Source organism: Ambystoma mexicanum, chromosome 6q (assembly GCF_040938575.1).
Source record: "Ambystoma mexicanum isolate Mex_15411 chromosome 6q, UKY_AmexF1_1, whole genome shotgun sequence".
In the NCBI taxonomy this organism is placed as follows: Eukaryota; Metazoa; Chordata; class Amphibia; order Caudata; family Ambystomatidae; genus Ambystoma; species Ambystoma mexicanum.
In genome coordinates, this window is record NC_090937.1 from 1302264623 (window position 1) to 1302286573 (window position 21951).

The following is a 21951-nucleotide window of genomic DNA, read 5'->3' on the forward strand; positions in this document are numbered from 1 at the left end:
TCTACTAGGATGTTTTAATAGAAAAGGTTGGACTTCATTCAATTTTCTGCATGTTGGAGGTAGGTGGCTAGTCAGTTTGTACTCAGATGCTTTTTCCCATGTGGTGATCCAATCCGTTTCCTCAATACGGGTTTTGGTTTTTGTTGGCTTAAACAAAAGTTCTTCCATGGAGCTGCCGCAAATTTCAAGTTGCTGTAAACAGATTAATTCCCATTTGGATAGTAATGTACTTTTGCTTTTGTTAATTTCTGTTTGTACCATCACGAAAATTGATGGAGAAGGATCTTTGATCTTCCGGTATAGCGTGACGGACGCCCTTTTAACTGTTGACTCTAAAGATGTAAGAGAGAGTTCGCGTCTTATCAAAGCTATCGGAGTAGAAGGTGGTAAATTCATAATGGAACGCCAGAAGAGACTCTCATGTCTGACCCACAGAGAGTTGGGGAGAGATGGCATTGCGTTGGCTCCATATGTAATAGCTGGGATAACTTTGCCTCAATAGAATTTGAGTAGGGGCATCAATGAGAAGCGCCCATATTTTTTGTCAAGTATTTTTGCTTGTGAGACAAAAGATTTCATTTTTTCCAAAAGATGGCATTGCATCGCTGAATCTTTCGGTGTTGAGTCAATGAGGACTCCAAGATATTTAAATTCCGCCACTTGTTCGATTTTATTTCCAGACAAGAACCATGAATTGATCTTTTTCTTTTTATGATTTTTAGCAAACACCATGATCTTTGTTTTTTGTTTGTTTACTTCTAAATCATTAGCAGCTGTGTATGTGGTCAATGCAGACAACTGACGTTGTAAACCGATTGGGGTCTGGTCGAGTTGGATAAGGTCGTCCGCATATAAGAGTCTTGGAATCTTCTCCTTGCCCAATTCTGGGGGAAATGCTTGTGTTGTAGTTGAGGTTTCTTTATAGTCCCCAAAGTAAGAAAGAAAAAGGGCTGGAGCTAGGTGACAGCCTTGTTTTACCTCTCTATCGGTTATTATAGATGATGAGAGCAGACCACTAGTGTTCAATCGCACCTGCACTGATGTAGAAGCATGAAGTGCTTTAATGGGGTTCAAGATCTCCTGAGGACAATCCCAGTTGATAAGTTTTTCCCAAAGTTTCCTGCGATTGACTAGGTCAAAGGCCTGGGTGAGGTCTATGAATGCCAGGTATAAGTTCTGATTGGTTTCGCGGGCTTTTGCCTTTAGTAGACTGAGAATAAAGATGTTGATACTCGTTCCTACTCCCTTTTTGAAGCCAGATTGAAGAGGGTCGTTACAGGGTGCCCTTTTTGCCCATTGATTGAAGTGGTCTAACAGAAGGGACCCATAGACCTTCCCAATAACGTCAAGGAGTGCTACTGGGTGAAAGTTCCTAGGATCATCCTTTCTTCCTTTCTTAAATATTGGGATGATGACCGCTGAGGTCCAAGAATGCGGGATTGTGCTGAAGATTGGCCATTTCTGAAAAATTCGACTCAGGAGATTAGTCCAGTCTTCTGGGGCAGATTTCAAATTTTCATTAGACAGACCGTCTGGCCCAGGTGCCCTTGATTTCTTTAACTTGGATATTTTGTCCAAGATTTCGGTTTTATCAGAGAGGTCAACCCAAGGTGCTGTCGACTGCAAAAGTGAAGGCCCCACTTCCGAGTCTGGAGATCTAAACCGTGTTGAGTAAAACCCAATCCACGTTGCTTCTGAGATACTATTCAGCACCATTGTGGTTGCTTCTTTGGCCCGTGGGTTGACTAAACTCCAAAATTCTCTGGAGTTGGATTTTTGGATTTGTTCTAACATAGCCTCAGAGTCCTGTTGGTGTAATATTAGACGATAGCACCGTAGCCAGCTTTTATAGGCTCTTTTAGCCTCTTTTACATGGGCTCTGTTGGAGGGCGTGTTGTTTCTTGCAGCCATCCTTTTCGCTCTGCGAACGATGTTACGCTGTGCCACCAACCGGGCGTCGAAATTGTGTGCGTGAGATGTTTGCTTTGAGATTATCCCCTTCGGTCTTTTCTTCATGGCTCTGTAAGTTTCTAGAAGCGGTATATAGTCAACTTCTGCAACAGCTTGCCTGTTTCCGTATGAAGAAGTGATTGCTTGGATGTTTGCTCGTGTGACCCTTACCCGGTTGCCTTTACCTTCCGGTTTGATTCTTCCAGAGTAATGGGTTGATGCTGGTTTTGTAGATGCCCATTTGATGGTCAAAAGATTATGGTCGCTTTGACTAGTCTGTTGAACCCTGAATTCTCTCTGCCGTGCTAGGAGAAATTCAGAAGCGAATATGTAGTCTATTGTGAAATGGGCCGTGCCTCGCTTCCATGAAGGTAGAATAATGGAATCAGGAAGTACACATGCGGTGTTGTAAAGTTGCCTGGCCGTCATCAGTTTGTTCCAAGCTGTACCTTGTTTGCAGGGTTTGTTCTGTATAGGACCTGTGGAGACAGAGCCAGCCATTGGGCATTTGATGTTTAGGTCTCCGCATATAATGACCTCACATGACCCAAACTCCAGATGCACCAAGTCTAGTATAGAAGTGACCTTGTCAAACAGAGAGGTCTGTTGTATCGCTTTATGGTTCCAGTAAATGGACAGCACCAGCAAGAGAGTGCTTGTTTCCTGGTCACCCGCTGACTTTCCTTCGCAGCCAAGAGATTAGTACCGCGATGACATAAGGGGATTTAAGGATGATTTTAGTTATTTCTAGGCCCACACCCATTCGGACTGCAATAATTAATCCTGAAGAGGGCCTTTCTTTGTTTCCGGCTAAAGCTTCTGTGAAGGCGATCTCAAAGCCGTCCAGTGTTGGTTTAGATTTTAACCAAACTTCTTGGAGACATAGAATGTCGTATTCCCCTAAATTAATGTCGCCAGGTGTTGTTAAATGTAGGAACCCTCTTGTATTCCAGCTCGCGAGAGAGAGTGATTGTTGCTCTTTATCTGTTTCATTGGTATCTGGTGGCTATTTATGGAGACATGTAGACAGAACTTTAGTTAACCAAGCCCATGTAGAAGCATTGGAGACCGATCTGGCCTGGGTCACGTTTTTGTTCTCCTCTAGTAAATTGCTCGCCTTTGGGTTAAGTGGGTTGCGAGGGGAGATGTCATGCCCAGAAGGTGGCGATTGAGTCGTGACCACCCGGGATGTTGCAGATGATTTCTTTGACAAGTCGGTACTTGAGCTAGTATACTGATGATTTTCGTTTCTGTGGCTGTCTTCCGTTGGGTTGTCCTTTATCTTCTCATGATCTGATTTAAGTGGCCTGAGTAGGTTTAGCTCAAACCCTTGTTTATATAGTACCTCCGCTGCTGCTGAGAGCAGAGTGATCACACTGCCTGATGCAATGTAAAGTAAACAAGAGGCCTTATGGCTCTCATGGGAGGGTTCCAACGTTTTGAGATCTTCTGATTTTACGTTCCTTAAGGTGGAGATACTGTGGAACAGACTCATTACAGTACGTCTGTTTAAGACCATATATTTTTGATTGCCAGACCGTTGTCGTATTTTGACAGAAGGGTACAACTTTTGGCTGTTAGAATCTTGGCGCAACTTATTCTGGTGAAGAGGGTTATAGGGCACTCTCTCTTGATGTTTGGGGCCTTGGGCATCTTTTCTCTGCTGCAGGTGTTTAGTGTCCTTAGTCTTGTCCAATAAGTCAGCTTTTGTTTGTGTATGGACTCTTGAACTATATTTCGGCTGTGGCCGCTGAAGAATTGGGTCCGAATGAAAGTTATGTTCAGTGCGCTTTTCAGCTGGTTTGGTAGTATGATCCCAATTATTACTTCGTAAGGACTTGAAACGGTCATCCAGTGAAGTGAAACCTGAAAGGTCCCTAAAGACAGTCTGGTGGCTGGGTGACAGCTTAGGAAGATGGAGGTTCACACCTTTCTGTTGACTATCATCATTGACTTCGAGATGTTGGCTTACATTCATCAAGTCTTGGTTTGAGAGAAAATCGTCTACTGATTTCAGTGATTGAGGCAATTACTGGAGCTGGGTTTCCCCCCCCCCAGACTTTGATTATTCTTTGGTAAAGATTCCTTCTGACATAGTTCAGGTTGCTGAGGCACAGGGACCGGTTTAAAAAAAGGTGCCGTTTTTAGGCATACTTGGGAGCTGTGAAGATGCTGTTTAGTTCTCGTGTCTAAGTTCCCATCGAAAGTCACCCCTAAGCCCAATGGCTTTAGGTTTGGTCCCTGGATTTGTTTTGTTCTTGGCTGATCTTTGTGTGGGAGGGTGTCATCTAAACACATCACATCATTATCTCCCGGCTTGTTGAGTGTCGGGTCTAATCTGATTGGTGATGAGCTGTGAAGACTTGACAAGTTACTTATACCAGATTTTGGTCTTGTCCCGGAATCCATGAAAGTAGCCTCCCGCCACGAGGGATCTTGTGTTGTTGTTTGAGAGCTTGCGTCCCTCCTTGGCCTGGCTTTGTTATTGTTGCTTAAAACTGTTGAAGAAACCGTGGGCTCAGATTGATGGAGGTAGGGAGTATCAGTTGAGTCATTTTTTATCCTCTCGAAGGCGTTGATATAGCCTTCTAGATAGATGAACTTTGAGTTCATCATCGCAAAGATAGATGTTTGATCTTTCAAAGAATCGTTGATTGACTCAAATAGCTTACAGAAAGGTGCAAGTGCAATTGTTACCACCGACATAATGTACATGAAGTCTGCCTTTTTCGTTGGTGTCTCTTTTGGGATGCTGAAGGATGACTACCTTGATCTTCTATTAGATGAAGAACTCGCTGGTGTTGAAGGTGGCCGTATCGTCGGCAATTCTTTGGACTTGGGGTGATGGGTTGGAAACCTCGGAAGAGGGCCCTCTTGGGGATTGGGCGAAGCCTCCTTATTTCCATTTCTCACGTGTGCCTCTATATCATGGGGCACTGCCAGGTCGATAGACTTATTCGCTAAGGTCTTGTTCTCAAAATTATGGTGCGATGGCCTTTCGATATCGGGTGAGTCTAGGCTCTTTTTTTTCGATGATGGTGATAGGGCCGTTGGCAGACTATTATTTCCCAATGGCACTGGTGAGGCGGGTGGCAGGCCTGTATAGTCTGACTGGGGGTTTGATTCCAAGCTTCCCAATGGGAGTTGGAGTATCCGGTCATGCTCCCGAGAGTTTGAATCTTCTCTGTGAGACTCGTTGTAAAATGGCAAAGATGGTAAGGTTGAACTTTTCTCTGGTCGGTTTTCTTGTGTTTCCACAATAATTGGTAAAGTTGCTGGTCCGGGATTGGGAATGTCATCAGATTGCTCTTTTTAGTGTGGTGTCGGTACTTGAGTCCCGCTACCAGAGGTGTGCTTTTGAGAGCCCAATGAAGCTGTGAGTAAGGGTTCGAGGAGTGCTTCAAGCAAGTCTGCATCTGAAAATTCCCCAAGTCCTGAATGGTGAAATTTCTTTTTCGCTTGTCTTTGGAAAAGTGTTTTCAATGAGTTTTCCAGTCGGGCACTCGCCGATGGAATAGCCGCACTGCTAGATCTCAAGGGTTTTTTTGCTACTGTGCGCTTGTTGGACGTAGGAAGGTCAAAGTTTTTGTTTGTAAGCGGCCTGAATGGAATTCCATGTAGGTGTTGATTCGGCACCCCTTGTTTGATGCCTTCTCTCAGGGCTCTAGCCTTGGTTAGCTCACTGTCCGGGCTTTCAGTGGGGAAGGGGCCCCAGGTCGGAGAGGATGATGCGGGAGCCTTTGTAGTAGGCTCACCAAGACTTCTCGCAATCTTAGGATCCCCCTCAAGAGCGTGTGCTTTATTTCTTTCAAGATGGGCCATTTCGGCATTTTCGGCTGGTGACAAAGGCAGAGTGTTATGTATTTGTGCCTTTATTGTATTTGTAGGAGAAATCGCTGTAATAGCGTCTTTGGCCACCAGGTGGCAGTGTGGGACGACTATGCCAGGAGTCGTCAAGTTAAAGGCATTCTCCGCCCCAGACTCTCTGGTTTACTCACAAGGATGGTGAGGTAGGAGCCGATCCTCACAGTTCCTCTCCGCCGTCGGTGAAAGGAGTACTTCCAGAGGGGCCGGCGAGCTCGCGGGGTCCGGCCGCGACCCCTCCTGGTGTCCGACCCGGGTGACCCCCCCCTTCTTCGAGGGAGGGTTCCTCCGTGCCATCTACCAGGTAATGGGGCCGGGGCCAAGGCCGCACGGCTCCGCTAGAGGCCCCCACGCCTTCGGCCTCGTCATCAGAGTGGTGCCGAGGCGATGCCTGCCTGCGGTTCCACTGCCTCACAGGGCCGCAATTGGCCTCCGTTGTTGGCATGGCGCACGCGAGGCCCGTCCCCAGCTCCTCCCGCCTTTCACCACAGGCCGTCAGAGACTGGGGCCAAGGCGCTGCGGCTCCCCTGTTGGTGCAGACAGCCTCCGACTCCAACTCGAGGGCACCAAACTCCTCCAGTTGCTTCTTTTTCGTGACTGCATCCCCCGTTGAAGTAGGTCCGGACGTGGTCTCGAACCACTCCGCTGGTAAGAGATTTTGTTTCTGAGACAGGAGATCACTCTTCGCCGTATGTAGTTTGGCTGTTAGTTTAGCCCGTTTTTTCAATGGAATGTTCTTCAATTTGCCTCCTGGCCGCTTTAAAGAGCCTGCACAGGCTAGGTTTTTTGTTTGTAAAGATTGTGAAGTTAGGAAAGCATTGTTGGAGAGTCAGGAGGGTAACAAGAGGGTAGAGGGGCTGTTGGCACTCCGTAACCTTCGAGGTTCATCATCTCCACCAGAAGTGTTGAGTCTCAAGTCCATTTCCATGGAGGCTCCCCCGGCCGCCACTAGACTGCCACAGACTGCCCACTCTCACACCACTCCGCTCCGCTTCGCTGCTGCCTTCTGGTTTTGAAGGAAATGGCGCCAAAAAGAAAACACTGTAGCCACTGTAGAAAGACTGAGAGGGAAGGCCACAGACTGCCCACTCTCACACCACTCCGCTCCGCTTCGCTGCTGCCTTGATTATATTTAGAGATGTATCTGCCACCATACTGATTAAGGCAGACAATTATTATAATTGAGATCAGAGGTGCAGAAGTTAAATTGCTACCTCTGCCTTCAGTAACGCTGTGACCCAGCAGCTTTCAGGGATGCACTGCTGACCTTTGAGCCTCAATAGACCTGGTGCTTTCATGTCAGTAGACCAGTTACAGCAAGGCACCTACGTATATTATAATTTTGCCATTGAGCATTTTGAAAGAGGAGACTTTTTGTCAGACCTCTCTTTTTGAAAATGACTTACCATTCATATTAACTTAAATCGGAAAAGCTAAGCCTTTCACACCTGCACCACATGGCATTCTGCCACAATTAATTGTTTTGTTCCCCTTGTATCTAGTTGCAAATTCACATTGCCCGCATATCATAAGCACACCTAAGTGGTAGCACCTTTGACATGCTAGTTTTTTCTACCAAAATACAATAGTTCCTCCAGATAATTGAACCCTCTTCTATGACCAGTCTTGCTATCAATAAATAAGTGAATAAACAAACAAAGACTTAAAGTATTTGGTTTGGACATGTCCCATTAAATAATAAAATCATTTATCTTGTCTTCAAAGCTGAAAAACTGTACAGAAAAAACCCATGGCATTACAACTAAGGGCATAGCAGGTACATGTATAGATTGGCAGAATCTTGAGTTAGGAATCAGAAGATGGCGAGTAGATTCCTTTTTGTTCTTCTCTGTGATAAAACTAACACAGATGCAGGCACAGTGATAGACGCAGTGGGAGTCATTTTCAAAGTCCCCTGTATCAGAAAACAAGCCGCCTCATTTTATAAGAAGTGTCCATTGGATACAGGGAGCCATCAACTTTAGCACTCATGTGATGTGCTGTCCCCTGTGTGCAATTGTACACATTTACACAGCAGAGGTGAGAAGTAAAGAGCAGAATTGAGGCAAACGCCTGGCTTAAGCCCCTTTTTTCCAATGGGGTCTGGCGGTGGGTGGACTGTTTTCAGTTTTGCAGGCAGAGTGTGCTATGGAGTATGATACACGTTTCTGCTGTGCTTTCAAAAAGGTTTGGTTTAACGTCAACAGGTAATTTTCATGCTGGTGTTTTTTACACTTTTTAAAAGAATGCAGCTTCCTTAGGAATGACTTATACATTTCTCCTAAAAATTTTATTTACAGAAGCATTTACCATTTGTTCCAACACTTCATGGAAAACAAATATGTGACTGGGTCATGTGTATTTTGCCAGTTTCTACATGTTTGCTTTCAACAGTGTAAGACATTTTTACAATTGTATGGAGGGAGGACCTTTTGCACGGAATCCCATCTGTTGCCGCAGGCTGCCCCTTTAAGGCAGCCCCCGGGTTGCTGAACATCACACAGGAAGTGACGTTCCCATGAGGGGGAGGAACGGAGGGAGTCAGTATGGGTTATGAAGTTGAATAAAGAAGACGTTGCATGAACCTGCTGGCTCCCGCGTATTTAAACATACCACCATCTGTACACTGTACTCTTTCAATTCAAATGTGTAGCATCCCCGTGGTCACCTGACAAGGGACATGGCGATGAGTGTGAATTGGTCAGCTGACCACAATTAATGGGAATGCGTTGCGCACGCAAATAAAACATATATCGTTTAACCTTCATGGTGTGTGGTCGTATCCTTGTGCTGCCGGCAGTGCGCACGTGCGCCCACACACATCAGGACATTACACTGGCGACGAGGCGACCACACATCAGCAACTCATCACAGTACGCTGCTGCTCCTTCAAGCAGCTGCACTCCCTGCCGGCTCGGGAGAGCAGCCAAGCGGGAGGGGCGGATCTCCTGCTAACCCAGCAGTCCTCGAGAGTGAGGGATAAGCACTTCCAAGGCCCACAGCACCAGATGAATGCAATTATCATGCAGTGAGTGCAAATCTGAAAGAGACGACATCACTACTAGCACGAGAGACATGTGAGGTTTCACAAAAGGCCCAGGGATACAAGGGAGAGGCGGGGAAGCCACTGGATGTTGTGAGCCCAAACCAGTCCATCACAGCCTCAACCACCATATCCCTGAGTGGGACAAGAATAAGGAACCATACGTTTGGGTCAATCAACAAGGGGTAAGAGCCACAACATGCTACAGTACCATGTCTGACCCGGTGCAAGGCCAGGAATAGGCTGTGCCAGCACCTAACCCTGTTCAAAAAGGGAGGGATGCATTCCCGGTACCGTTGATAATGCAGCTTGACACCATAGACAGCACCAGTCTCTGTCCTAGGTGGACCAGGTGGATCAAAGAATTTGACGTCTACTTGAATACAGTCGGTCTGCAAGAAAATAAATATATCATTGGGTTGCTCACCGTCACAGCTGGCCCAGAGGTACGGGACATCATTTTCGAATTACCAGAAGATGTGCACTATAAATATGAAGACCTCAAGAAAATATTAAAGGAGCACTTCGCAACCCAGAGAAACGTTGATCATGAAAGACATGTGTTCTACACCACAACACAACTCTCGGGCAAATGCATGGACACATTTGTGACATGCCTCAGATCCAGGGTCAAACACTGTGAATTCCATTTGTACAACAACGAGGAGGCCATCAAGTCCCAGGTAATCGCCGGTTTTGAGTCCCAAATACTAAAGAAAAAACTGCTACAGACATCACATACGCTAGCTGAAATTCTCATCCTAGCAAGAACGTCTTCTGCCTTGGATCTTCCACTATCCACGTTAAGGAAGACTGACAATTTGACAACACCAACCATCAAAGAGAAGGAATAAACAAACTTGTGACTCAACAACATGTTACACAAGACGACGGCAACAAAATCAACAGTGTTTTCAATGTGGGTATGAGTTCCTTCACGATGGGGCGTGCCCGGCCATTGGCCAAATATGCTCTGCATGTGGGAGTGAAGACCATTTTTGCTCCATGTGCCGGAACCCAAAGGTGGCGAGAGCTACCCCTTTAGAACGGAAACCTCATCGGTACAAATCACCACCTCGGTATCACCAGGAAGAGAGAACGAGGATCCCCGAGAGATGACATTATAAGGAGAGAAACCTCATGAGCGGAAAGAATTCTCTGTCACCATATAACCGTAGCAAAGGTAGAAGGCGGATCCACCGTCTCAACACGAACATGCCACCCACAAGCGAGTCTGAATCACAATCCAGCACGGACAGGAAGAGAAGAGGATACTTGTATACCCTGGGCAATCCTACCGCATCAGAACATAGTCCCACTCTAACTATAGACACTATCTATACAATGACAAGGCTTTGAATTCCTCGTTGACTCAGGAGCGACCATCAATGCGATGCCGGAATGAGAATATCTGAAACTTGCAAGTAAACACAAACTGAAAAGAGTGCGAGTGGCCATTTATGCATACAGAGCCACGGAACTTCTCCTGTGCCTGAGCACCTTTAAAACCCCCTGCCACCACAAAGATAAAGAGGATCGCATAGTAGTCCACATGCTAGCCAAAGAAGCTGTGAGTGGATGTGTACCAAGATTCAAGTTGACTGTTCAAATGGGACTGATACACATACTCTATCAGATTATGGCAAATAAATACATCTTGCCCGCTGCCAAGATAACAACAAGCTTTCCACAACTCTCCAAAGGAATTGGGAAGCTAGAAGGGTGGACAATTCGGCTGCATATTGACTCAACAGTAAAACCCACCACCCAAAACTTGAGGGGTATCCCTTTCAATATTGAACACCAGGTGGATAAGGAACTTTTTGCTCTAGTAGAGACGGACATAAGCGAACCTGCATCAGGACCAAAGTCATGGGTCTCTCCGCTGGTGCCAGTACCGAAAGGGTCCGGAGGGCCAAATAAGGCTCTGTGTGGACATGATGGCACGCAGTAAAGCCATCCTCAGGGTGCACCAACAGTCACCGCGCATCACCGACATGATCCATCTAGGCCACATTCTTCTCTCGCCTAGACCTAAAAAAAGACTACCATCAGATTGAACTCAGTGAAGAGTCGAGGTACATCACGACCTTCACCCACCCACCTAGGACTATTCTGCTACAAACGCCTGAGCTTGCGGATTTCATCAGACACAGAAATATTCCAGGAAGAAATATGCAGAATTATGTGCCACATAACGCACTGTATAAACTACAGTGACAATATCTTGATATTCAGCCACACCCAGGAAGCCCACAACGCCACCCTGATCAAAGTCTGCTCAGTGATGTCAACCTGACACTTAAAGGAATAGTGCGCTCAAAACATTTATGGGCTTAAAAGATGGGCAATAATAAAAAATATATAATAAACATCTTTTTAATGAAAGTTCCTATGTAAAATATTACACAAATAACTTTCTGTTTTTCTAAAGTCACCCCGTGTGGGACGGGTATGCCCAGACGTGGGTCCCGAGTCTGCCGGGCCTAGAGACCCAAGCTACTCCTCACTGATGACGCCCAACAAGGCTGAAACATGTCTGGGGATGCTTGTGGTCTCGTGCAGAAGGAATGTGACCTAGCAGTTTGAGCTGGACTGCCCCTTTTGGGGTAGGACCAAGCCTGATTTGCATATGGTTTTTCCCCTTCTGTAATGGCTTGGCAGGCTGAAAAACGATGGTCTGGAGGGTTGCCCAGAGCTTTGCCTGTGCTTATGATTCATTCAAAACCTTCCAGTCATCAACTTTCTGTTTTTCTAAAGTCACCCCGAGTGGGACGGGTATGCCCAGACGTGGGTCCCGAGTCTGCCGGGCCTAGAGACCCAAGCTACTCCTCACTGATGACGCCCAACAAGGCTGAAACATTTCTGGGGATGCTTGTGGTCTCGTGCAGAAGGGATGTGACCTAGCAGTTTGGGCTGGACTGCCCCTTTTGGGGTAGGACCAAGCCTGATTTGCATATGGTTTTTCCCCTTCTGTAATGGCTTGGCAGGCTGAAAAACGATGGTCTGGAGGGTTGCCCAGAGCTTTGCCCGTGGTTATGATTCATTCAAAACCTTCCAGTCATCAACTTTCTGTTTTTCTACAGTGATGTCAACCTGACACTTAAAGGAATAGTGCACTCAAAACATTTATGGGCTTAAAAGATGGGCAATAATAAAAAATATATAATAAACATCTTTTTAATGAAAGTTCCTATGTAAAATATTACACAAATAATTTTTAAACCCCTTTAATATCAGCACTAGGAGGCAGCCATTTTGTGAAATGGACGAGCCTCCTGTGCTTGAGTTAATCTCTGCCCTCACTGCACTAAAGAAACAAAAACCACCTGCTGGTAGCTTTTTATTACAGCGGCAGCTTTTGCTTCATCAGCTTCCCTAGCTGAGAAATCATGCCATCCTCATACTGTTAAGGATTTCAATCAGGCGACACACCTTGGTCTCGGCCTAGTATGCGGCGCACGACTGAAATGCTTATCTTTTTCATATTGATTCAATATTGAGATGGTACACCACTCATATCACACACCCTTTTCCAATATCCTGGGTCACAATGGACCATGAACCAGGCTGGTTGGTAAAATACAATATTTATTTATTTATTTTAAAATCCAAAATCAGTGAGAATGTGAGCAATGCACAAGGTTTACCCTTCTAGTGGAACATATACACAGCACAGCAGAATAGGAACACTTTTTGATTTAGGAAAGATAGCACCCAAGTTAGAATTTCCCCCTGTAATGTTCCCTCAACCCACAAATAATCAATTCTGAGTGGATAAACAGAAGCAGCAGGTAATCAGGAATAAGAAACAGGACACAGACTCCAATCTGACCTTCCCTCTTGCAATGTTATGAAATGACACTCGGAAATGTACAAATAAATAATGAATGTGTGTTAAAAACCTTGAAGCAAATATAATTCCTCACTAAAGCAACAGTGCAAATACACTAACAATCACAAAGAATGGATTACAAAAAGCATACAGTTCGGAAATTAGTGGAAAGTTTTAAAACAGATTGCAGCAAAATGACACGTTGGAAACTTTGCAATTTTGCAATTCCCGCTTGAAATTACCCAAACGTTTTTTAATAAAAACGGGTGAAATACACTGATTTGGAGTGCAGTAGATATAAAAAGGTGCTCTTTGAGTAAAATGAAGCTGTGAAATCGGAAAGGAAATCAGTTGTGACAAGAACAGTTTTACTTTACTCGAGAGTATTCAGGCTAGGCCACCAAAGATGGACACAGTAAGCTCCAGGGTTGATTTGCAAGTTCAACCCTATCACCCCAGCGCCCAACCCTGGCGGAACCAGTCCGATCACTCGAAATAGGAGTAATGGCTTAGGATTTACATAAGACAAAATTATTGAAGAGATGGCGCTAGCACTAGAAATCAAGAGCAGGGTTGCAAGAATGATTCTAACAGTTTGAACAAGTTATCAGGATAAGGATAGGATGACTTAGAGTGGGGATAACGACCAATTTAAGACAAGTAGACTATGGATTTCAATGGGGTAGAGATGATGCTTACAGTCCACCTTTTAGTTTGGAATTTTGGACCGTCAAGGGTTCTGGTCACTACACGGCAGCGCGCCTGGCAAACAGCTGGGCAGTTCTGGTCTCCGGATGTCACTGGACTGGAATGGCAATTCTGGTCACTGGATACTACAGGTCAGCTGAATGGAAGGATGCATGCAGTTAGTGGTATCAGGATGCTTCCCAAAAACACCACAGCTTTCCCCTTTGGTCATTTGGGGATTTTAGTGGGTTTTCAGAATTGAGGCCTTGCTGGAATAGGATCAGCAATGCTCAGGTTTTGCAGTGGGCCCTGGAGTAGGGTCATCAATGCTTTGGCCTTTTAGTTGGGATCTGGAATCTGGATGGATGGAACATAAACGCAGCGCAGGGACATCAGGAAGAGTGTGTGTGTAGAGTCTTGTCAGGGACTCTTAACTTATAATGCATAGTGACATCATCACAGCATATGACTGGGGCAGGCTTAACTACACACGCCTCTAGCAATGAGATTGGACCAGGGTGATAGTCTCCGCCTCACTCTCAGCTGGTTGGATTTCAGGAAAATGTCGGATTTATGAGGTGGGTTTTACAATGTCCAAAAACCTCCCACAGTTACTTTAACTAAAATCCAATTTTGCCACAAACATACATTTATACATTTGCAATCTCAAACTATGTACACAGGTTACATATTTTGTGCAGCACATTGCAGTCCAATCCTCCAGTCCATGAGACCTTGTTTCGCCCTTCTACCAGTTTTTCACGCTTTTCAATGGGATTTATATTACTCAAAATTCTATTACCTTATACATGGGTGTGGATTATCATAAGGAATGTATGTACAAAAATTTGCATTAGCAACATGGATGCTTTTCTTGTAATCCGCCATACTTGGCCATTTCTGTCCCCAAGATGTCAGTGAATTCTACCATGTCTTAAAAGAAAGCCCAAAAATTCACTTTTACACTGCGAAAATTCTACATTTTTACAAAGTCTTGCTGCAGAGATAAAAGTCTTTAAAGTTTATTTATGAAATAGTCTTTGGAAACAAATGGCAGTCCTTTGTCACTGGATGTTTTGTTTTTCCTTCAACTGCTACCAACTGTCATTTCCTTCAAAGCAAGGTGGTGGTTTCTCAGCTTAATTGAAGGTTTTATTGCCCCTTCATACTTCAAACTTCCTTGCCCTGAGAGTTCCATTGTTAGTGGGTTTTGCTAGACTAGATTCTTTCCACCCTAGCAATTGTCATTTAGGTGTTAGTATCTGCTGAGAGTTTATGGCGTGGCTCCCTTCCTTAGGGGGAAGCTTTTAGCTCTGCCATCTGGAATAACTGGTTTTCGAGAGCTTGCAAATTCAGCCTGTGTGTTTTAAAATCTTTATTTTCTTATTTTGGGTCCTGACTGAAAACAAACCTGTGGAATAAAATATCCCCTGTGTGTATTATCACCAAAACACAACCCCTTTATATTGCTAAATAAGGCAAGCTTTCATTCAACAATCTCCTTTTTAAACGAGCCATTTTTATTCCTTCAGTTTGCAAAGGCTCATGTTTACATGTGTGGTGAAAAGCTAGCATTTCTTTCTTTAAATTCGATTTGGCATCTCCATCAGATTTCCACACTGTTTTTGCAGCCATAGTCATTTTCTTGAAAGCAGAAGTTTTGTCTGAAGCACAGATATATTGAAACTGACCTGGCTCAGAGAGTTAGAGTCTCTTTGCACTGCTGAGCTTTGGATACTTTTGGAAAGTAAAAAGTGAAGTTCCTTGTTGATTTCTCTCAGAGTTGGTTTGACAGGGCCTGTCATCCAGAAATCATGCCTGGTTTTGCTCAGGCACAATGAAATATATTGGGCATGGCAGGGCCTTATTAATCAAAGTGGTTTCAGAATGAACAGATGGAATTAGCGTCAAAGCAGCATTTTTAAAGGGTGAAAAAGTTTCATTTTGAAGGGGAAGTTTGTGTTTTCAGCAAAGCAGTGCTGCCTTTTCACTTTATTCCATGTATATGTTTCAGAACACACTGGCACGCTCCTTCAGTGTGTCCCCTTGTTCCGTCCTGCCTGATGTGTGCTTGGTAGGACGGTTCAGCCATTTTTTTGTTGCTGCATAAACGCAGTTTATGAGGTCCTGGTACACATAGGAGCCAGCACAGCCATATTGCTGTTTCTTGCGAAATGCAGCTTGGTGATGTGGTGAAATGCTATTGAGTGGGTCAATATATACCACAATACAATAGGATCATTTGAAAGATGTGCCTTATCTGGGCTCCTGAGTAGCCAGTAATCTGTAACACCCACTGAGAAAGCCACTAGGATTGGTTTGTAAATGTGGAGGGTAATATTTTTTTGTAAAGCATCCACATGGCATATGTTTATAGGCATGAATTTGTGTTGGTGCCATAAAGAACCGGCCAAACTCAAACAACATGCAGGCTGAAGGGCCGGGTCATCAGATGACTATTATTACATGAGATGTTAGCCTCTTCCTGTTGATTAAATGCTTCTAACATTTTACGTGGCAGCTATGGCACATTAGGCCCATAAAATGGTTATTACCACTGTTCCATCTGGCATGGCATTATCACGTACCGAATTATTACAGTATGCAAATGTAATGTTATCTTCAGGATGGAGCAAAAATAGTGTTGTCCCTTTTATTTACAGTATGGCTAGTCGGCTCCGAAGAAACTATAATATAAGGAAGCCCTTGAAATTAAGTGCAAAAACATTAGGTAAGAGAGAGTTAAAGTGATCAGATTTAATGCAACAAAACCCTTGAAATTCAGTGGATGTGTGAAGTGATGACCATCTTAACCTAGCGTCCCCTGTTTTAAAGCCCTTGTGCCAGTGGCGCAATAGGCATTGGGCAGATCGGGGTTTAGCTCCCAACACCCTCCATCCCCTCGAAAGTTTGGGTTATGTTGACTTAACCTAACTGAGCCACAGACCTGTGGCCAGCCAGGACATAGACAATAAACAGTGTCAGCGGCTGCAATGTTAAAAAAGGCCCGACAATTACTAATTTAAAGCATTTGATTGTTAGCACCTGCATTCATATGCATATGTTTTAGGCATTTGCAATCAGGATGGGGATGTTAGTACTTGCATGATGCCGGGGGTGGGTGGGCAGGGTACAGCCAATTCTCACATCAGTTCTTACGTTTTTGGTTTCACATGTGAAGGAGAGAGTTCACAGCTTGTAACTTTGAAGCTGCACCAGAATTGTCTCATTAGAATATGGAAAGAGGTTAGATGCCCCCCACGCAAGCATGTTTGCCCCTCCCCCACAGTCTCTGAAGTTAGCCCCTCTCCCAACATTTGAAGCGTTAGCCCCCCCCCCAAATGTTAGCCTAGTTGTACTACTAACTTGTGCACATACATAATAGAACAGAACGGATTTACAATGACATACAAAATGACATCTACGGAGGGAAGCCGAGTTAAGCTGGTCATCGCTTTCCACACAAGCTGAATTTCAAGTATTTTGTTGCGTTAATTCTGATCACCTTAACTCTCTCTTAACTAAAGTTTTATTTCACTGAATAAATATATTATTCAGGCAAGATAATTTACAAAGAATTACATATGCCACACTACAAATATATAGAGATAGATTTAAAATTGTGTGAAATATTCCATTGTCATAGCTCGAAAAAACACCTAATTTATGCATGGGGTCTTAAAAGGGGCAGTGAGATTATACGGCATGAATTAATTAAATCATTGGCCGCACACTGCTGATTTGCAATTCACTGCCTGTCGAATGTGTTTTTTTAAAAAAAAAATGTTTTAAGTGTTTGTCATGTGCAAATCTTTGCAGGACCTGGAAACACAGCTGAGAGAGATGCGCCAGGAGACAGCAGAGTCAAAACATACATTGCAGAAAATGGCGGAAGAGCTAACTGTGTCAAAGGAAAGACTCATGCTGCAAGAAAGGGAGATACACAGTAAAACCGGTAGGTATATTTAAAAAATCATGCTAAGAAATTCAAAATGTAACTGGTGGTACGATCTTACTTCTGACTGTCTTAACTGGGTGCTTACAGAGCAGGTGAAAACCGTCTTGAATTCCCAGAATGACGCTGTAAGCGAGTTGGATGATTTAAAGAACCAAATATCACAGCTGCAGAAGGCCTCCAACCAATCAAACCCTACGAACAAATCTGCTGATGACTCCCTGATGCTCAAACAGGTACTCGCGCTCGCACAATGCAGTAAAATAGTGGTTCTATGGGAAAATTTCGATTTTTGTGGGTCGCCCAACAAAAAGACCGATTGTTTTGTGGCCGATTTTGGGCGGCTAACAAAAAGCAAAAACATACATTGCCCCACCCCTCCCGCATCCTCTCCTAGTCTCCCCAAATGGGATTTGGTAAAAATCAGGGGGTTTCTCCACCCGAACCACCCTCCCTCAGCACCCCCAACCCTGCCACAATCCCCAAAAATGAACAAACACTCACACAAACACGCAACATACACACTTACCCGTTCTCTGTTGCGGCCACTTCTGGGTCCTGGCTGCCTGTCAGCTCATGCGCACACTTGTGTGTGTTGCAGGGGCTGACAGTCCGATTTAGAAAGACCGCTCTTTGCAGTCACAGAGCGGTCTTTCTAAATCGTTTTTTTTTAATTCAGTATTTTTAAAAACGTCTATTGACCTAATACCAAACAAGTGAATGCATAATTTTTTTGAAGTAATTTATAGCAACGCCTGTAAACTTTCTAAAATGGCATATGACAATAGAGGTTGTACTCTTTAAGCAAACTTGGCCGTCGACAAATTAACACTAAACAACAGGTAGACAATGCCTATACTAATTCAAACTGGGATGTGTTACGTTTTATGCCTTGCTTCCTATACCTTTGTGTGAATGCTTTAGGTGAGAATCTTAGTATGGAATGTTATGACTCAAGGTCCCCGGATGTTCCACAGGGTGTCAGTTGGGACCTGGAGCTTGACAGAGTGGGGGACCGGTGGATGTCTTCCCACACATGATTTTAACTTGCATATGAACATACCTGTTTCCCGTACGCACCTTACCTGCTGTCTTTAAGGAACTGTGAACCCAGTAAAGTTGTGTTTGACTACACGTGACTCAGTGCAATCAATTCCAGTGAAGGTGAAACTCATCATTGGTTATGAGGATTTGTGTCCTGAAAGATAGTGATGGTGAAAAGACACTTAGAGTACGTGTTGTGAAGAGCAGGAGTACTGATCTGGGAGATCAACGAGAGGCCAAGGCGTTGGACGGGAGCAGCAGCTGACGCGGTGATTCGCCGGCAGGGAGACATCTACCGGGTCCACAAAGATGCGCTGAGCTTAGGGCCCCTGGAGAGGGGGCTCTAAGAGTGCGCATTAGAGGGGCTCCGGAGAAGTATGCCGGAAAAGGTCCAGAAGTGCGCACAAGGTGAGAGGCTCCTTTGAATTGCTGTATAGAGTTTAACGCTGTGTTAGTGGGGACAGCTCCAATTTGCTGTGTGACACCCAGCAGATACAAGGTCCCAAAGGTGATCTGGGTTGGTCCCGTATAATAACAGCTGTTCCGTGGGAACTGTAAAGTATGGCGATGGAGTGCGAGAAAATAATATTCCTTATTGACATGGGAAGCGGTCACAAATGGGGCATGATCAGGCACCCATGGGTGGCGCGGTCTGTCTATCGGTCAACAATGCCTAGGTCCCTTTCATTTTGTAACGCTGAATCACAAGCTGCGTTTAGGCAAGACAGTTTGGATGTGAGCCTGGAGAGAAAGTTTAACGAACTGCAGGCCTTGGAGATGAGCGAAGAATGGTGATGTCATGGAACGTGAAGGAGGCGTATGAGGGTCACGTGAACGACAGTTACTTCGCTGAGAGCCATCCGCGTAACAGAGGGCATATGCGAGAGCCTACCATGGTTGCAGAGACTTAAGGGACTGTGAGCAGAGGTGAAGGATCCGTAGAGTCGGAAATGGCTTTACCGGGAGATAATGGAGAAACTATCAACGGTACTGTCAAAGGAGATAAACAGACAAATGATTCGCTGATGATATGTGGAGGTACCTTGTCGAGATATGACTGGCTGGATGATTTGTTGGGAGATTTTGGTGATATTGGGACAAAGGCTGCTAAAAGGACTCTGTCCAGAGCATCGGAGAAGGAGCCGACTGAAGGTGGAGAGAGATTTGTAATTTTGGATGAGGTCCTAGGAGAGTTTCAGGACCACATGAATTTTAAAAGATGACGAGCTTTGTAATGTGAGGCCTTGGTTTCAGCATGAGTGGTTGTGTGATGAGTCGTGGCCTCTGTGGATTAAGAATTGTTGTGGCTAAAGTGGTTAATCTATGTTGGGTATTAGAATGTTATTTCACTGAAAGAAAATTAGTATGGAAATTTAGAGTTTATGGAATTTTGACACTGTTTTGTTAACAAAATGTTATTTCCATAGATTCAACCGCACTGAAGGACTTTGCAGCTTAATGATTATGGACTCAATAGAAGTGTGTAACTCTTGTTTACCAAACTTTAATTATCAAATTGCCTAGGGTGTGGTGGTGAGATTGATGTGTCGAAGTTTCGTGTCTTGCTTTGTGGAAGTTTCGAGATGTGTCAAATTTTGGGGGTTTGAGAGTCCCGGCATGGTGGTGTGCCGAATTTTGGGGGATTGGGAGACCCAGCATGCATGGTGGTGTGCCACATTTTGGGGGATTGAGAGTCCCAGCATGCATAGTGGTGTGCCACATTTTGGGGGATTGAGAGTCCCAGCATGCATGGTGGTGTGCCACATTTTGGGGGATTGAGATTCCCGGCATGGTGGTGTGCCACATTTTGGGGGATTGAGAGTCCAGGCATGGTGGTGTGCCAAATTTTGGGGGATTGAGAGTCCCGGCATGGTGGTGTGCCACATTTTGGAGGATTGAGAGTCCAGGCATGGTGGTGTGCCAAATTATGGGGGATTGAGAGTCACAGCATGGTGGTGTGCCAAATTTCTGGTGATAGGTATCCTGGCTTTAGGCTGCTGGTGGGGTTTGGAACCTCAGATGGTGTCTTTGCACATTTAGTTTATGGTGGATGGAAGAGGTTGGTGTTATGTGTGTGGTGGTTGGTTATGATTGTTGTTGGATTGAGGGCTGGTTCCCGGGTGATGACGCCTATGGTGGGCCAGCTACAGATTTGTTGTATGTTCCAGTTAGGTGTGTAGCTACGTGTTTAGCTAGTGTAAGGTTTAGTGGGGAGAGAGCTATTTAGCTCGGAGCGTTTAGCTTTGAACGGAAGGGGTTTTGGTAGGTGGGAGAATATGGTCTGGGTTGGATCGTTTTTTTCTTGGAGTTTTTCCTTTTGTTCTTTCCTCTGTTGGTGACTCGTTGTGTAAAGGGGGGAGATGTGTTATGTTTTATGCCTTGCTTCCTGTACCTTTGTGTGAATGGCTTTAGGTGAGAATCTTAGTATGAAATGTTATGACTCAAGGTCCCCGGGAGTTCCACAGGGTGTCAGTTGAGAACTGGAGCTTGACAGAGTGGGGGACCGGTGGATGTCTCCCCACACATGATCTTAACTTACATATGAACGTACCTGTTTCCCTTATGTACTTTACCTGCTGTCTTTAAGGAACTATGAACCCAGTAAAGTTGTGTTTGACTACAAGCGACTCTCTGCAATCAATTCAACCAAGGTCAAACTCATCAGGGTGCTCTTTCAGGTCCCTTCACCCCCAGCCAAATGTCGAGGTGTAGACCTGGCTTGTGTAGGTGCGTTCAGTGACAGTGGGAGAAGTTCTACATGCTCCCAGGGTTTTGCTGATGCACACCAACATCCCTTCGGGGAGGTCCAGTTTCTAGGCCTCCCCAAAACCTGTGATTCACGGGCTGTGACTGTGTTCATTAACATGAACATACCCCCAGCCGTAGGAATTCATGCCCCACAGCCAGAGGTCACACCTCTGTGCAAATAAGGGAACACCCTCGTTCGCATGCTGAACCGCAGTAAACGCAGGTGCACTTTTGCAATTCCACAAGCAGCTTTGAGTCCCCTTCTCAATACGTTGACCTGATTTTGAAATTAACAACAAAAAGACAGGACAGGCAGCCAATATAAAGGAAGGTCTACAAGGTGACATGGTGGATACCCTGACTACTGTTCATTAGTGTGAAATGGGGCAGTGGAGCGGGCCGACGTGGGCGGGAACTGAAGGATACACTGCTCTTCTGCTTATCATCCATGTTCTTTTACTGACTTTTCTCTTTTCAAACAAATATTTTGAAGGCATAGTACTTGTGCCATAGTACTCTTAGCTATCTTGCTGTGGGAAGTTAGCCTTGCAAGAGTATGGCAGTCGCCGTGACCTTGCAAGGCTGTGCCCAGAGCGCATGCGCCAGAAGAGAGGCAGAAAAGTGAGGTGTGATCAGGAGCCACCGGGACAGAAGGCAGACGCTTCCCGGCGCTCCTCCTGTAAGGGGCTCACGGCCTGTTGTCTTGCAAAGACTTCCACATGAGACTGCCACAAATGCCAATAGAGAGTGAAGCAACTGCTGTGCTCTACTTATAGACTTCCACCAGTTCGTCCACTGAGCTGCATTTTCCCATGTTGTGAAGCA

General features: G+C 45.0%; 1 protein-coding gene across 2 annotated transcripts in view; it reads left to right on the forward strand.

Moving 5' to 3' along the window:
• Nucleotides 1-21951, forward strand: part of FAM184B (family with sequence similarity 184 member B) — an 805260-nt gene that overhangs the window by 123617 nt on the left and 659692 nt on the right. For both annotated transcript variants that reach the window (XM_069631907.1, XM_069631908.1), the window contains exons 3-4: nucleotides 17199-17334; nucleotides 17425-17570. In XM_069631907.1, the coding sequence (XP_069488008.1) occupies nucleotides 17199-17334; nucleotides 17425-17570 (282 nt within the window). The remainder of the gene's footprint in view (nucleotides 1-17198; nucleotides 17335-17424; nucleotides 17571-21951) is intronic.